A 17,199-nucleotide genomic window follows, 5' to 3' on the forward strand; every position below is an offset into this window, starting at 1 on the left:
TTGGCCATTTTGATATTTTCGACATGCTTTTTCCATTTCTGGCATTCGTTAAGTTATAGCCCATAACTTTATGAAAAGTAGGTCACGTGATGGCTTAGCTGCAAAGGGCCTATTATAATGAAAATGTAGGCAAGCAAAGTAAAAAAAATAAAAACTCGATGAAAATTTAGACAAAGTCAAAATACTCACGTTTAAGGTCATTCCACTGAAACAGAACCTGCACTGAGATTTTTGTGAAACTTTGCCTATTGATTGTTTATATTATAGGAACTTGAATTTTGAATTAAAAATGAGGGGTCCCGGTGTTCGTTTAGGAGCAGCAGCACCTTTTTTGTACCCAATAAATCCTTATAATAGTACCGTGATTGTAGTCACGACTACTTGCTAAATTCACGTTTCCGAAGGTTGTTTTTTGTTCTACACTGAGAATTGGTTCATATTTATTTTACACAGAGAAATATATTACTCAATTCAAAACAACAGAAAAAAAATGATAGGTCACCATACTCGTTTGCGAGAAAATGGCGATTTACCTCTATGGCGAGGTCCAGCCGGAAAGAAAAAGCCGCTATTTTTTAATGCGCACGCGCTAATCACGCGTGAAATTATGCGCAGCAGGGATGCGCAATGCAATATTGGGGAATGACCTTAAGTAAACGTCTTAGCTTGGCGAAAGTCAGAGGCTCGAAGTAGAATAATCTTCACATTGCCGAAACTTTAACAAAAGGAACTTGCACTAAACTCGACGGAAATTTTGCAGCTAAATTGATCGAAACTGCACGCGTCATTTTATTGAGCACGACCCTGTTTACATTAAGATTTTTACCATGATGGCTCAATAGGAATTAGATAGGACCAGCGCGCGCGCTATGTTATAATTATATTTTGTTTCGTGGTCTACCCACAAACTAGTTGTTACATTCTGTATACTTTGCGTCAGTCAGTCATTTTCGTTATTCAAAAAATACGACCAGGTTCTCGTGCGAAAACGACATTCCGTGAAAAAGTAGTGAAGACCTATTGTGAGGGTTGGAGTGAGGGGACGGGGGTAGCGGCATGTATGATTTCGACCGCGCAGCTGGATGTGACTTGGGAACGAGCTTGTGTGAGAGGATTACACTGAATAGGATTAGTCGTCACCCATCAAACCGCGTACGCGCAATAACCTTCCGCTGGCCTGGTAACAAGGGATTCTCTGATACAAACAAAAGCACCAACAAAGTTCAAAATTTATCGCTAACTTCATGAAGAACTAAATACATCTCGTATCATTTTACAACTCTCAGCTAGCCAGCGTCGTTCCTGCGATATAACAAGCTACCAACGAATCAAACCTTGACCGCTGACCCATAGTACTTTGCGTTTTTCCAAACATTGTCAATTTAAGCATAATTATCATTAAATAATCGAGAGTAAATGAGAGAAAACGCGTATTGCTATTAACAGTTCTAAATGGACGTCGTTATACCTCTGTCAGCCCTGCAGCCAAGAGCATTTAATGTAGCTGACGGTGACTCAGTCGTCCCCCGCTAAAAACTAAAATTGTCCCATCTGAATTCTCTTTCCCTGGTGATAATTTCATCTTGGGACACTATTCAAACAATTTCTTCGCTTACAAGAGGGTGATGAGTGGTGAAGTGAGCTAAAAGAGTGCTGTAATAAATAAAAATCACGGAAAACACGAGGGAGGCTAAAAACGGTTTTTAAACGGGAAGCTGACACAGCGGAAATTCTACAGCCAAGTAAAAACTTTGTACAAAACGACTAGCAAACATCGCGGCTGGATAACTAGGATAAAAACATATTGTAAAATGGGCAATCCTTAGCTAGAATAAACGTTACTGTGACACCTTTGAGGTAACGAAAATGGGACAGGCTGTCTTCTTCACAAACGGGCTCCAAAGTCACTTCAATCACGTGACTGAGCATCGCTATAAAGTAAGCACGACGGGGATTGCGAGTTGCGTGCGAGGTTCACGCGACACGCGTGAATGATCTCGCGCGACGAGCTTTCGTACTCCACTAGACTGTGCAACCTCGTACTTTGGGTTTCTCGAGGTAGAGAGAGGGGTCTGGGAACAAGGTTGTAGGCTGTGCCATATAGTAGGCTCTGTCAGCAATTTGGTTCATTCTGGTATAATGTTCACCATCTGTAATCCCTTGCGCCTCTCTGACAACAGTCTCAAATAATGTGTCTCCTAGCCCCTGTTATGTAAGTTCATGAATGATGACGTGGATGAGAAATTCACAGATTTTGCCCAGTGTCTGAGTCTGACTTGTGAATTAGTGGCGTCGAATCAGGCGTTAGACTGGGTTGAGTATTTTACAGCGTTGTCTTTGATTCTCGTCGCGTTTGGACTGCACAGTCATTGGTTCGGCCGGGTGTTGAGGTTTCTCATTACACAAGAAGGGTCGTAGGATTGTCATCCGCTCCTTGATGTCTTATCCGAGGAACTGGAACCTTTGTCCATGTCGAAATACTGGAAAGAAAACAAAAGAAAACAAGAAATAAAGGCGGTTTATTAGCACCAGCGCTTAGCTAACTGTAATAGAAGTCTTCCACGCTTACCCAACGCAAGTTTCTCCTCTTCAACCTCCCTCTAACCCCAAGGGACGCTTTCCATTTAACTAAACATTTCCTGGGAAATTTTCCAGAAAAACCAGCGAGTTTCCGAAAGGCGGACCATTCAACCAAAAATTCAGGACAGTCAGGGGGAACGAAAATTCTCGGTAAGAAATGTCCGAAAAATTTCGGTGTACCACGCAAGGCTGTCCTCTTCCGAAATGTTCTTTCCATTTGTCACTGGAAATTTCCGGAAATTCAAACCAGAATTCTTCATCAAATAAAAAGTGCTCAAGTATTTTGTCCTTTTATTCCAGTAATCACCTGTCATCAGTTAAGTGAAGCACTGTGTGTGTGTGTGTGTGTGTGTGCCCTGCCAAATTAAGGTTATTTTTTTCTTTTTCCCTTAAATCCAAATGTGTGCCGCCTAGATCGAGACCATTTGCAGTTGTCTTTCTCCTCTTGTGTCAAAACGAGTCATGGTGCAAAACCATTCGTGTGTTTCACTTGCAAATCAAACTAATAGGCACCTTAAGATACCAGGACGGGACGAGCTAGGACGGCTACCGGAAGTAAATTCACTCAACCGGGCATGCGCACGAGAACTCTCGACTCATCTCTCTGCCGTCCTCATCTCGTCGAGGACGTCATTTCGCCCCACCAGCCGTCGTATCGAAAACGTGAGTATTTTGCTCTTGTTTTGCCTCGATAACTGTTCCAATCGACTGTATTTTCAGTTACATTGATAGGAATGTTTATAAGGTTCACAGTTTTCGTGATTGTAGTGTAGAACACTACGCTGAGATACGAAAATGTGAATAAAAATATTTCTTGTCTGTTCGTTTGTGTTTCTGCAGTCACTGTTCAGACGCCATCACGAGTGTGCAAGCTCAATACAAACCCTATGCATTGAGAATACATCAGTGTAAGTACAGTCGATAAAATGTTGTAAGAATGAATGCCATGGAGCATCTATCGAGCAAATAAAATACACATTTTCAAACTGATGTTTAGTTGTTTTTTTTATACTACCCGGAACTTGAAGCAACGTTTGTTTGATTTTTATGATGCTTGTTACAATTACAGATGGAAATTGAAACGTTCACCAAAAGTCAGGATTCTTCCGCGACAGAATTCCCAAACGCTCTAGTGGTAACTGAAAAGCCATCTGAAGCAGGTCGATCAGATTGTTCGTTTAATTTTTCATACGGAAATTATGGTTTCTCTATTAAAATATTGACAGATGTTTACTTCGCTTATACAGAAAAAGAAATTCAGCATCGCTGTTCACTATCGTTTAAGCCTAATAGGATAAGATTTCTACCATCTCTTTTATAGTCTAATGGATGTCATTGCTTCTGTGAATAGCTTGTACGAGGTTCGAATTATTGACGTCGCCGTCCTTTGCGAAAATGCACATCTTAGGCCCGGTTCATACGTCGCATTTCTGCCGTGTCGAATTGAATTCAACGAATTAGATTCGACAGAAATTCGACGTCTGAATCGGCTGCCGCATTTCTGCCGCACGTTCGACTGGTCTTGTCGCATTATCCGACAGAAATGCGACACTGATTCAGACGTCGAATTTCTGCCGTGTCGAATCTAATGCATACATTATGTTAATGTATTGAGCATGCGTAAATGTTTTCCCGCCAAAGAAAAAGAAGAAACTTGGCCATTCTCGACCCAGAGCAACCCGAACATATTGCAACACATACTGCTCCGTTGTCAGCCTTCTCCTTCTCGTTACGTTGGCGGACAATTTTTAGCAAAATTAAAGTCCTTCGTCGCTCAGTATTCTCGTCCGCCACATTGAATACTCTACGTTTAAAGCATTTTCCGCTGACCGACATACCCGACAGTATAAATTCTGAATTAAGTGCGACACAAGTGCGACGTATGAATCCCCAGTCGCATTTCTGCCGCACTTAATTGAATTGAATTCGACACGGCCGAAATGCGACGTATGAACCGGGCCTTAAGCATTTTGTTTTTGGCGACACTGCGGGACCCGCGAAAATTTCCCGCGTCCACTGCCGTTGCCGTCCTGGCCTTCCCGTCCTCGTATCTTAAGGTCCCTAATAACTGGTTTCGCAGGATGGAGAGGATTCGCTAGCTGTCTGTTTGTTAAATAAAGAAAAAAGAAAAAAAAAAAAAAAGAGTTGTTGATATTGATTCCGATCCGGAAGGATGCATCACTGACACGTACCTGAGAACGTTCCTTGGGACCCGTCTGACTGTTGTCCAGCGAGACCATTTGAAGTGGTGCTAAATGCGTGGCCTTCATCATGTCCACCCGGGGCCCACTCAAGCCCATTGGATCACTGAAGGTCAAAAACGCACCCGGGTACGACAGAGACAGGGAATGCGCCGAAAACGGTTGGTTAGGGACCGAGCTAGGCAACAGCTTTTGGGTCTGGACTGGCTGCGAACCTAACTGTGCTTTGTCATGGCTGAAGGCGGAATTCTGACCCACTAAGCGATGACTATCATCTTGTTGCTGAATGAGTTGTAAGAGTACATGCTGCTGACTGGCTGTTTGCTGCGGCTGCGGTGAGAAGGAAGGCGATGAAAACCCCTGGGTTGTGGGTGAAGGTTGAGGGAGGATAATCTTATGCTGATGTTGAAAGCGCGCCTGTAGTGGTTGTTGTTGCTGCAGTTGTGGTTGTTGTTGTGTTGTTTTGGAGGCGGGCTGAGCCGGTACTATAACTTGGGCTAAAGCGTTCACAGGCGTTTGCTTCTGTTGTTTGTCTTTGTCAAGTTGAGCTGTAAGCGTCTGTTGAGGTAAGGTTGTCTTCGGCGACTGCACAAGCAAGCTGTTAACTTTCATAGGCTGTTTCTGAAACGCAGAAGACGACGAAAACACAGTATTTAAATTCGTCTCCGGTCGTTTGTTTTGCAGTTCCTTAGCCTTGCCGCTCTTGGCATCCCCGTTTGGAATCCTTCGCTCACCAGCGACGCTACTCGCTGGTTTAACGCTAGAGCTCAGCATGACCTTCCCCTCTGATGTGCTCGGGGAGACATCTGTTTTTGGCGCCCCATCTGAACCGGCACTTACGGACCCTCGTGGGCCACCACCGCTCACCGTAGTTTTGGTCTCGGTCGATAAGGAGCCTTGCGAGGAGACCGTTACACCGCCGGGGGTATTCAAAGTCGATTGCTTGGTGGAGACCGGTGTGGCTGTAGAACTGGTACTCGTACAGGACATGGGAGTGGCCAGTCGAGCATTCACCTGTAGTAACTGGTTTTTCCTGGTTGTCAGGGTAGCCAGACGTTCCTCCAGACGCGAATTGTCGGCTTTTAGTTGATGCAAGCTGGACATTAGTGAAGCAACTACAACGGAGAAGACATAAAAAATGTTCAACACAATCCCCAAGCTGCCACTTCTCAACTCTGGTTTCCCAAGCATAGAGCGACTATTACTTTCCCCCAGCCCCCCTTGGCCTAAGGGGTGGACCATTTGAATCTTCCTGTGGGGTGTGGTGCATATAAATGCCTTTTGTTGTGGTACAAGTATGCTTGGCAATAAAGTTGACAGTAACTTGTGATAATACATTGTTCGTGGCTAGTCTTACGCAGCTCGTTTCGTCCCGGCCAAGGGACTCATCAGAGACCTTTCTGCTTGGCAAACTCGTTGGGCATCGCGCCCAGTCCCGTTCGCTGACAAAATGATGTCAGCAATCTCGCCTTATATCGCATAAGGATCCAAGACCGCACAAATTCACGGGTGAAAATTGACAATAAAGTTGACAGTTACTTGCGTTAACACATTGTATGCAAGTATGCTTGCAGAATATAAATTTTTAAATCAAACAGCCCTGCCCCCTCCCCCCTAAAGAGTCAAATAGTTCACCCCCAATGTTAGTGCATTAGAAGTTAAGTTACCCCTCAACATTTCTGATCGTATAAGGTCGTTCCCAAATTTTGCTCAGAGGCTGTTCACAATTTCGCCCATTCTTGAACGCGCAATCCTTTGGGGGAAATAAAATAGAGGTCATGGACAACTGCTTATCTACTAGTACCCATTCATGCCGTTAGATCCCACGTGGAGAGGGAAATATGTCACAGTTGAAGTGCATTGTCTGAGAAGACATAACAAACCCCGACAAGCGCTCGAACCCGGTTCACACGAACTAGAGTCCAGCGCTTTAAGCCCTTTAACCATAAGCCACCCTGCTTCCTAAAGCCTATAGTTCACACTAGCGGCATAACGACATTAATACACATACCGACATACGAGGGACGTAATGTGGTTATGTTTGCAGTGTGAACATCATGACATAATCACGTAATAAAAACATAACAGCATGAACATAACGACATAAGGGAAAAAACCACTAATCTTTTCCTAAGGTCTTAATGTCGATGTCCACATTACCCAACATAAGCGATTATGTTGTTACGTCATTATGCCGTTATATCGTTTATGTTGTTATGTTAACTAGGCCTTACTGTTAGAGAAAGTTTAGCGCATGCCACTACAAAGAGAACAAGGAGTACACATGGTTTAAGATTGTTGCACCCTTCATTAACCAAATGACCAAAACCTGAATCTGTGCATTGTAAAGCAGACAGATAGTGAGAAAAAATAGACAATCATCAAATAACGGATATTCTCTTGATGTACAACTATACAGTCACTACCAACACGTGTGACAAATGTATGGTAATTGGAATGGAGAATTCATACTGTACCGTCATACTGCGATGCTTGCTGCATTAAAAACTGGGCTCCTTGCTCCCATTGGTATTCAAGCAGCTCTTCCAGGCTGGTCGGAAGTTGCCTGCAATAACAAGAATGCAAGAATCCATTGTTAAAATACACCAAGTGTTGTGTTTTTTGTCTTGTTTCCAGGTTCTCATGCAGCTAGTTAGCAGAGTAGACTATTGTTGCCTTTGCACTGGGCTAAAACAGTTTTAGTTTCATCTGAAATGAAGCATGCTTCACTGCGGAAAGAGTGGTACTACAGGCGCTGAACTGTATGACCCGCAAAAATACATTAAATTGCCACTTTTACCATCACAAAAGTAAATGAACCGACAGTTGAACACTGTTTCGATAAAATTGCTTCAAATAATACCAAAATATGTCTTGAAGTCATGTTTTGAAGCCTTCAGAGTTTTGTTGGTTCTTTTTATCGCCTTCAAGGCCACACTCTTTCCTGCCACACTCCCACTTTAAATTTCGAGCAATTTTTGATACTGAGCGCTTAGACACAGAATAAATGTAACAGCTACTCCAAGCTCCACTTTCCGGCCGAAGTGTTATCTTTTTACAAATTCTATGTTAACACCTTAAACTGCAAGAGATATAAAACCATGAATGGCACGCGTTTGCAAGCGAACAGTTTAAGAAGTTCTGAAGACCAAATTTGAGCTGCTGGTCTCAATACGTCCCATTGATCATCCGGTGTCATCTTACGAATGGTTATATTTCACAAGGTTGTATACTTTAGTTTGACGGGGAAACAACGTCCGAGCCAAATCAAAATGTAAAATAAGCACTTACAGAGGAGCCTGACTGGTATTGTTCGGCCGATGCACATGCCCATTTTCCAAGAGTCCTCTGTTCCGTGGTTGGGGGATCATGTAGGCATTGGGGCTTGGAGTCCTTGGCCCATTCTGGGGCACGCTAGACCCTTGACTGTTGCCTGTAAACATGTTCTGATTGGAGAAGGTTGCAAATGTTGGCATGGATGTTGATGTCCCCTGGCTGACTTGGGGAAAAGTTGATGGGAAGGCTGTATTTAACGGCGACGTTACTGTATTAGATGACGCAGCATGAGCATTGTTCATACGGACGCCCAATGGAGTGTCTGGCTTCTTCTTGATGGGTGGCCTGCCAACTTTTCTCTTGGGTTCATCACTGGCTTTGGGTGCAGCCCGTTTCTTAGAGGTGTTACCTGTCGCGGTCTGTTTTGGCGTTTGCTTGGGCACAGTCGTCGCTGCAGGCACATCGACATCCATCTGTTTTGCAATCTCGGGTAGAAGGACACTCGTGGAAGGTTGCGGCATTTCCTGTAACTGAGATGCAACACTCTTTGGCAGCATCTCTGGCACGAGAACACTCGCAGGTACTGAAGCTGTGTCCTTAGTGGGTGTCGACGAAAGAGAAGTGCTGCTCTGAGCAGCAGGCACAGCAGCTGGTAACGGTACTAAAATAGGCAGCGGTGACCGCCCAGGACTATTCCCAGGAATGCTAGGTGGTTTTTGGCTCTCTGGTGTCGTCTTTGTACTACTCGGAGACTCAGTGGGCGTCTTCACAACAGAAGGCTTCCTGCCTCTCTGTTTAGGAGTGCCAGGCTGGTTTGATGAGGTTGATGGACTACTGTCAGACTTTGGCGATTGTTCAGTGGACACTGCAGTAGCTCCAACAGAAAGCCTTGGTTTAGGTGTTGTTTTCTTTTCTTTTTCTTTGTCAGGCTTGGCTTTTTCCTTGCTGTCTTTTTCCTTACTGTCCTTGTTGTCCTTTTCTTTGCTCTCTTTTTCCTTGTTATCTTTCTCTTTTTCTTTTTCTTTCTCTTTCTCTTTCTCTGGCACCTTATTGCTTGATTTCTCAGCCGGTTTGTTGTTAAAGAGAACACCTTTAGCCTGCACAGAAAAGTAAAATGTAGGGTAAGAGAAAGCCTGCATGCGAGCCAAGTGGCTTAATCTCTGGTTTCTGTAGCATGAGGTGACTAGCATGAGGTGACATTTCCATTGCAAGGGCTATCCCCAGCATTGATTTAAAGGAACAGTTTCTCTGTTCGGCTCACGTGCAAGCTATGATGTAGCCTACCCAGTTTCATCGTTTACAGACCAATCAGCAATCAGATATTAGTAGACAACTCATGTCTCCGGTCCAGAATAAAAGCCTCGGGCCAAATAACAGATTTGATGTTTAGTACTAAATTCAACATTTTCTGTGTAAATCCATTGATATCTCCCGCGAAATTTGCGCATCAGTTATTACGGCAGCTCTCGTGTAGCCGTATGGCTACAAAAAGGCTATGACTCTGCTTTAAAAAAAGTATAGTTTGTGATTACTGAAATACATGTAGTTGATACAAAAACAAAAATATTTTTACTGTAATACATGTAGTCGGAACATATGAAAGGAATTCTAACGTCAACAACAAAATTCTGAGTTACATGTAGGTTTTGAACTTCGGAGTTTGCATGTTATTGAAAGGCACAGTAAAAGTCAAGATGCAAAAACAAACAAACAAACAAACAAACAAACAAGGATCTTAAAAGAAATTAAAAACTTGAAGTACCTTTTTGTTCCAGTGAAACTGACAGTAGCCCACATACTTGACAGTGGGTCCTGACTGACCGTCATTTTCCTCACACAGTAATCCAGAGCTCTGGGCACTGAAACACAAAAGCCAAATCTAGCATATTACACGGTACCATTAGAAGAAACTGAATTAGTGGTTCGATTGTCCATTTGGAGAAACAAAACAATTTTATTTTGTACTGATTCCACTGGGGCAAGCAGGCACTTTATAAAACCATTCCCTAAAAATCAGACAGCACTTGATGTTGCCCAGTTGATTAAAAAATTAATGTATTTTCCTAGTACAGTTATCACGGTGTAAAATAGTGAGTAACACTTTCACTTCAATTGTCTTTTCACTGTGGCTTGCTAAATCAGTTTTCACTGCTCCCCCCTATTTTGTGACCTATATGAATTTAGTGTGAATTTTTCATTGGCAACTTTGATTTTCACAACCAAGGTTTCTCAAGAATTTTGTGCAACATACCACATTAATAATAATCATAACAAGAACACAGAGAAATGTTAAACATATGTTAAAGTTTTGTCAGTTTTTAACAGCATTTGCTGACGGGTTTATCCTAGTTAAATATGTTTAATATATTAATTTATTATTATTATTATTATCATTATTATTATTATTATTGTTATTGTTATTATTATCTTTATTATTATTTATAATATTTATCTAGAGCTTTCCTAAGTTTCTTCTAATTTTTAATTTCACATCCTGTGATCAATTCATCTTTGGCAACTTCAATATCTCACCCAAGGTTTCTCAAATAGTTAGACAATTTATAATAAAAAGCAGTTCAACTATCACTTGCAGTTTAAAATTTTGGACAATTTTTATTTCAGACATAGAAGTGTCCGAAAATAAAACTGTCCAAACTTTATAAGCATTCACCCCAACTCTCGGTGAAAAACAAACCCTGCATTGTTATACCTTAAATGAAGAGAATCACTCACCAAGTGACATGAAAAGCATGCCTGCATCCTGTTTTGTTACAGTTCATACATGCACCATGTGCCGTCTTACTCTCCCTTCCCCTTTCTTCACAGATGTAGCAAGTCTGGAAAGAAATGAAGGCAAAGCAATCCATTGAAAATTTCAGCAGTTATACATATATCAAATACGAAAGACTGTGTTTGACCACATTTACAAACACTGAGAAGAGAGTTGAAAATATGACGTGCAGCAGAGTATTTTTGATGATCTTTAAGGTGTTTGGAAATGTGGTCAAACACTGTCTTGAGTGTTTGATACAGGTATATATCTTCTCAACTGAAACTTAAACTAAGGAGAAAACAGAGAAATAAAAATCATAAAAATCTCTGGAAATTAAGATCAGATATCCAAACACTGTCATGACTTCCTTAATTTTAACATTCAACGAATAACTAATGAGTTTGAGATTGTTGAATAAACAACAGGAGTTTCTCTAAAAATTTCATAACTTCTTTAAACAACAGATTTGTCAAAATTATTCATTTGAAATGGATGGCAAAATCAGCTATCTCCTCTAAGAATCTCTGACAACTCAGCTTCAAGGTATTCTGAATGTCACGTTTGCATTGTTTGTAGCCAAGAATATTCTAGGAAAACTCAAACTTGAAATGTCAGTGAATGGATGGACTAAAAACATCCATACATGATAACAGCTCAGATTCTCTCGCATCCAATCAAATGCATGGTTAGCAACCTTAGAGAACTTGCTTTTGATAACAAGTAAACATCCATTGAAAAAGTAACTCATCTAGAATGAAGAAATGGTGGCTAAAGAGTAAACTCTATAGAGGACACTATTACAAATGTTCCTAATGCATAATACATAATATATAAAATACAAGTAACAATACTTTTACATACTCGATGATTATACCACAAAAAAACCTTCTTGTTGAGCAGTCAGCCTTCTGTACTGCTACCAACCTACCTCAGCGCTCCAGGCTGTGATCAAATTGGTCACAGCTTAGAACGCTGAGGTAGGTAGGTAGGTAGTGTCTGAATTATGTCTTGTTGAGTGGTTGAAACAGTACCACCAGAGCTAATATCCTACTTAAGTTCTGAATCATTACATGATTAGGAGTATTTCTAATCCCTTCTGGATTGGATGCTATAAACACACACACACACCACAATTACATTCACAGGGGTCATTCATTTTTTACACCTGGGCCCAGTCGTTCAATGGCTGGATAACACTATCTACTGGAGAAGTCACTAAACAGTGGATAAGTTTTGACAAAACAAACTATGCTTTCCACTAGATAGTGTGTTATCTGGTGAATAGCATTATCCGCCCTTTGAACAACTAGAGCCTGGGTGGAGAGAGGCACTGCGACAGCAGTGTCTTGCCCAAGAACACAATTAGGGCTCAAACCCAGACTGTTCAATCCAGAGTCCTGCCCACTATTAAACCACAAGGCCAACAAGCAAAATTTATCAGAGCAAAGCTAGCTTTTTCCAAAGAGATTTGTTTCTAAAATGTAACCTTTCTTAGCTCGAGGTATGGCTTTCTTATTAAATATAAGTACCTTTTAATTATTTTTTATTTGTTATTAATTAATTACAATGCCAACCTTCCAATTACATAAAGCAGCCACATTATGTACAATACTACTTACAGTATTTACCAAACTTACTAGTTGACAATATCACACATTATGTATTTAACATCAGTACCTTGCAGAAGCGATCATGTGGCACAGATGCCAAGATAATCGGCTCCATGGATGTGACATTTCCAAATCGCACTTCAGGAATGTACAGTGCACAGACAACATGAGCCCAGCCTACAAAAAAGAACACGAAAAAATTTAGCATATTTTGTTCTTGTACTCACGATATAGTGAACAATAATGATAATAAAACAAAAAAATTGTGTTGAGACATTTGCTTCCATTTTTCCATTTCTCATTTCTTCCTCAGTTTTGTCAATTGTGGTGTGACAAATTATGCATAGCCTGATGTATGGTTAGAGCTACTGTTCGTCTTAAATGAAGAAGCTACATATAAGGACATCGTACTACAGAAAGCCGTCATTAGAATTTACTCAAAATCAAAAGTACAGATTTAAATAGGAAAACGTGAGACAGTTGTAACCTGCCAGAACAGGAAATTTAACCAGCCTAGACCAACTTCATTTCAATTATGAATTTTACAATAACTGCAGAAATTCTCGTGCACTCAATGGCTAATTTTCATCGTCAATTTAAGTGGACAGACACATGAATTTATAATTTACGCCATGTTGACGGGAACAGGAAATTTAACCAGCCTAGACCAACTTTATTTCAATTATGAATTTTACAATAACTGCAGAAATTCTTGTGCACTCATTGGCTAATTTTCATTGTCAATTTAAGTGGACAGACACATGAGTTTATAATTTACACCATGTTGACGGGATGAGGGAGAGCGGGCAATTTGACAATTTGTTGTTAGTCTAATTTCAGAGCTGAACAAAGAGTTTCAGCAATCTAATTGGTTCAGCGATCCCTTATATGACGCTATATAAACTACGCTAGGCGGTTTATATATCATTTTCGAGACCTGGCTACTAAGCTTGCCACCTTTGCGATCTCGGCAAGTAAACATGGCACACAGTTGGTGAATGAATTTTTCATCTATTTGGAAGACTGTAGACATCACTATAAGTCCAGGATATTTGAAAGGATGGAGAATTTTCAAAATAAGTGCTGTCATCCTTGGACCAAAGATCCTTTCAAGAACTTATGTTCAAGGCAGTTAAGAATCGTAAATGCAGTGGTTACGCTGATTGCCACAGGTCAGATCGATTGACTGAAATCTGTTTTCTCCAAACTAAAGCTACTCATTTTGAGACAATGTTGACAACTGTGGATGAAGTCAATAGCAATAAAACAAAGGTATGGGATGAATTTATTTTTCGTAGTGTTTTGCTTGTTTGTTTTACTGCCGAACTCAACGAGTACACTGATTCACAATCGATGAAAGCTTCCATGTAAGCTTCTTATTAAAACTATACGGCTACATATGTGTATCCAAACAAATGATTGGGTCCCTGTTTTTATACTAAAACAATTATTCGCCTTAGGCTCAGTGAATATTGTCAAATAATCCCCTCAACTTCGTCTCAGGGATTGTTCGACAATATTCACCTCGCCTTTGGCGAATAATTGTTAACTGTAAAACACTGAATTTTGTCATAACATTGTCAAGGGAGTCTGCAGATCCACTCGTCATGTTATGACGAAATTCGTGATCAATAACAGGACCGACACAGGAAAAACTGACACTTGGAAAAGTCTGCAGACTCTTCCAGACATTTCACATCATTATTTTCCACACTTATATCCAGCTATATCTCCAGGTCCGAAAAATTGTATAGTAGACAGAACATTTTTGGCATCTTCTAGCTTTCCATGTTGATTGTTTTCTACATAAAACACATACAGTGTACATGTACATAATGAATAGGTTTGGTTTTGTCTGACTGACTGACATTGGGTCCACGTGAATGGCTTATCCAGGTTCCTATTGATATTCATATCATACACAGGGATAAGCATACAGCTACACCTGCGAGCCTGAGTGTTAAATGTCATCTGCGTAGGGTTACCTACATCTGTACACCATGTAGCTCTGTCTCAAATGCAATATTTACTAGTTACAGAACAAGGTACACAACAAAATGAGATAGCACTAAAGTATAAATTTGTGTGACTATCTGACACAAAAACCAAAAACCCCAGTGGGAAAAATAGGACAGTATTCCCCAACCTTCCAGACCTTCAGATATAAAAGAGTCCTACAATAAAATATGAAATACACTGTATGTTACAACTGCCAATCCTTATAAATATCTGAAAACAAAAAAAAAAACAAAAACAAAAACAAAAAAACTCTACTGCACTCATGCATTTCACACCAACAGGAAACTATTTGCATTATCTGCCATTCCACTTGGAAGTCTAGTTTTGCCGAGTGTAAATATATTTCCATAGCATGATGCAAATAGGAATATTGCCATTTGTCCAGGATGGAGTGCAACTTCCATCTCGTGTTAGTCCTGAGTAATGTGTCCTAACAGTTTTCTGGTGCTTTTTTATACTATTGAGTGCCAATGAGAGTAAAGTGTGTTGTCTAAAAACACATCACAATGAGTCTTGTCAGCGCTCAAACCTGTCCAGAATACTCAATGCTACCAGCACATAAGCTTCCCATACTGTCAACACCAAGACAATAACATCCCCTTGCGTACATGTAACTACTGAAAACATACTGTACAGTAATCCAGTGGTTTCATTAAGTAAACATTTTCAGCAGCACGGCGACTGGTATTCACAGACAGACTATGAAAACCTACCTCTAGAGAGTAAAACCAGTGGGGCAATATCATCCTCACAGCAAGTCAAATCACTTGGTGCCTGGCCCTTAATCAAACCCCTGGTAACTTGGATTTACAAATACTAACCTCCAGTGTCTGTTCTCTTAAGGGCACCCTCTTTGTACGGACACAACTCGCATTTCTATAAAGTCAAATTGTTATTATTTTTATTAGGACAATGTCACTTTAATTCACTGAGATCTTAGAGCTAAATGGCACAGTTGAAACTTGCTTTTTTGAATTCAGATATCTTGAGTTAGGTGATTCATATTTTTCCATGTGCATATAAAGCAATTTTGACTTTAAGTGATACTTTAACAATCCTTGGAGACCCAAGGATGGGTCAGGGGCAAGTAAACCTGGCAAAAAGAGAAGTGACAAATATTTCAATAAGGACAACTTTTGTCACTTTAATTGAAATTTTTAAATCTTTTCCATATTTATGATATGTACATACAATCTAGGGAATCTACTGTAAACCTTGATACTCAGTTTTACTAAAAATAATAGAAAAATAGAGAACAAAATTGAAGCAAATCAAAGAACACCAGAGGCAAATCACACTTTTTTGCCTTGAGTGCCACACACTATCAGGGAATTTTAAACCTGCAAAGTCCCTTGTGGTCCTAGGAACCTGCCAGGTAAGGGTGCAAGATCTAATGCAATCCAGCAGCATTTCATCAAATCAAACCAGTCAGCAACATTTGTTTCAATTGAGACAAAAGAGGACGAATGCTGTTTGGATTTAAGCAACCTCTCAAGCATCGTAATGAACTTCTCCTCAAAAGGAGACCTCCAGTTTTCTTCTCAGCATATTCATGTTGTGAACTGAAATTGATATTAATCATTCTTGGAGAGAAGAGGTTGAAACTAATTTTGCATTAACAACGACGTGAGAATCCTAGAAATTTGATGCAAGTTGGTCCAGGTCTATATAGTAACTGTGCTAAGTGTAAAAGCATAAGATATTTGTCCCATTGAATCCTCTACAAACTACCCAAAAACTGCATCAAAACAGCATGAAATCTACAACTCGCGCGTACCGAAGTCACGCTATCGTGTGAAACGCGAGCTTTGAATTGTCACAGCCTTCTTCCGAGGAAACGAAGAGACGAAGCCCAGTAAACAATCATTTCACAAATAAGCTAAAAACCACGGTCACCAGCACTATGCGACAAAACCGCGTTTGTTTAATTTGTCAAAGTCTTCGGTTTAATACAACAAGCTCAACTTACCACTCGAGCGATTCTCTCCTGCGATTCACATTTCCGACAAAACCAAGGTCCCTTTGGAACTTGCACGATACCGTAACACGCTGATTATCAAGAAAATAGAAGCGTCAGATTATCAAGCAAGCTTTACCCTTGCTAGGAGAATCAAAGGCGTCTAAAGCAAAGCTTTAATACCTTGATGCACAGCAACGTTGCAGCCATGTCCATCGCAGTAAACCAGTGGGTTTTCATCCCAACCTCTCTCGTCCGAACAAACGCAGCAACCTCCTATCATCTCTTTTACCATGTTTAGCAAGTTCGACGATTATGAAGCCCTTTGAAGAGCGTTACTATCCTGGATTACAGGTTATCAAACAGCGGGGAGACAAAAGAACGCCGCGCCATAGATTCAGAGCAATTCTCAAAAACAAAATGGACGCGCGAGGCTACATGACTTCAGTGCGGCTGCGTGACATAAAAGTATTCGCTGACCTAACACTTGGTTGATTGCGGAACACGAAAACTTGGCCAAATTAGAATTATACATGTTCTTGGTGTCTTTTACCCATTTTTCATTTGATCATAATCGGATATTTTTCTGGAAATCATGTTAGCCATAAAATGCGTACAATTTTCACTGAAGTCACTGAAAAAAAATAAAAGATTTTCCACGGAAGTTTGAAGTATGGTGGGATATTTTTGCCTTGGCTTTCTAATACGATTATTCAACTACAAAATTGCAATCTCTTTAACAAATATTATTATAAGAATGATCAGCGGAAATAAAAGGTCAAA

At 40.6% G+C, this 17,199-nt stretch overlaps 1 protein-coding gene across 1 annotated transcript; it reads right to left on the reverse strand.

Annotated features, from left to right (window-relative positions):
* Positions 1 to 1,222: 1,222 nt before the first annotated feature.
* LOC110057021 (zinc finger protein zfp-1-like) lies at positions 1,223 to 16,857 on the reverse strand. Its single transcript, XM_089284687.1, has 10 exons — positions 16,600 to 16,857; positions 16,429 to 16,508; positions 15,281 to 15,335; positions 12,508 to 12,617; positions 10,791 to 10,894; positions 9,820 to 9,916; positions 8,073 to 9,154; positions 7,259 to 7,347; positions 4,773 to 5,896; positions 1,223 to 2,480 (listed from the first exon to the last, which is right to left on the reverse strand). Exons 1-10 carry the CDS (start codon positions 16,709 to 16,711, stop codon positions 2,424 to 2,426), a joined length of 2,910 nt encoding a protein of 969 aa, XP_089140813.1. The 5' UTR covers positions 16,712 to 16,857; the 3' UTR covers positions 1,223 to 2,423.
* Between the last annotated feature and the right edge of the window lie 342 nt (positions 16,858 to 17,199).

Source organism: Orbicella faveolata, unplaced genomic scaffold (assembly GCF_042242905.1).
Source record: "Orbicella faveolata isolate gen_17 unplaced genomic scaffold, um_ofav_v1 contig_13, whole genome shotgun sequence".
Taxonomy (NCBI): Eukaryota; Metazoa; Cnidaria; class Anthozoa; order Scleractinia; family Merulinidae; genus Orbicella; species Orbicella faveolata.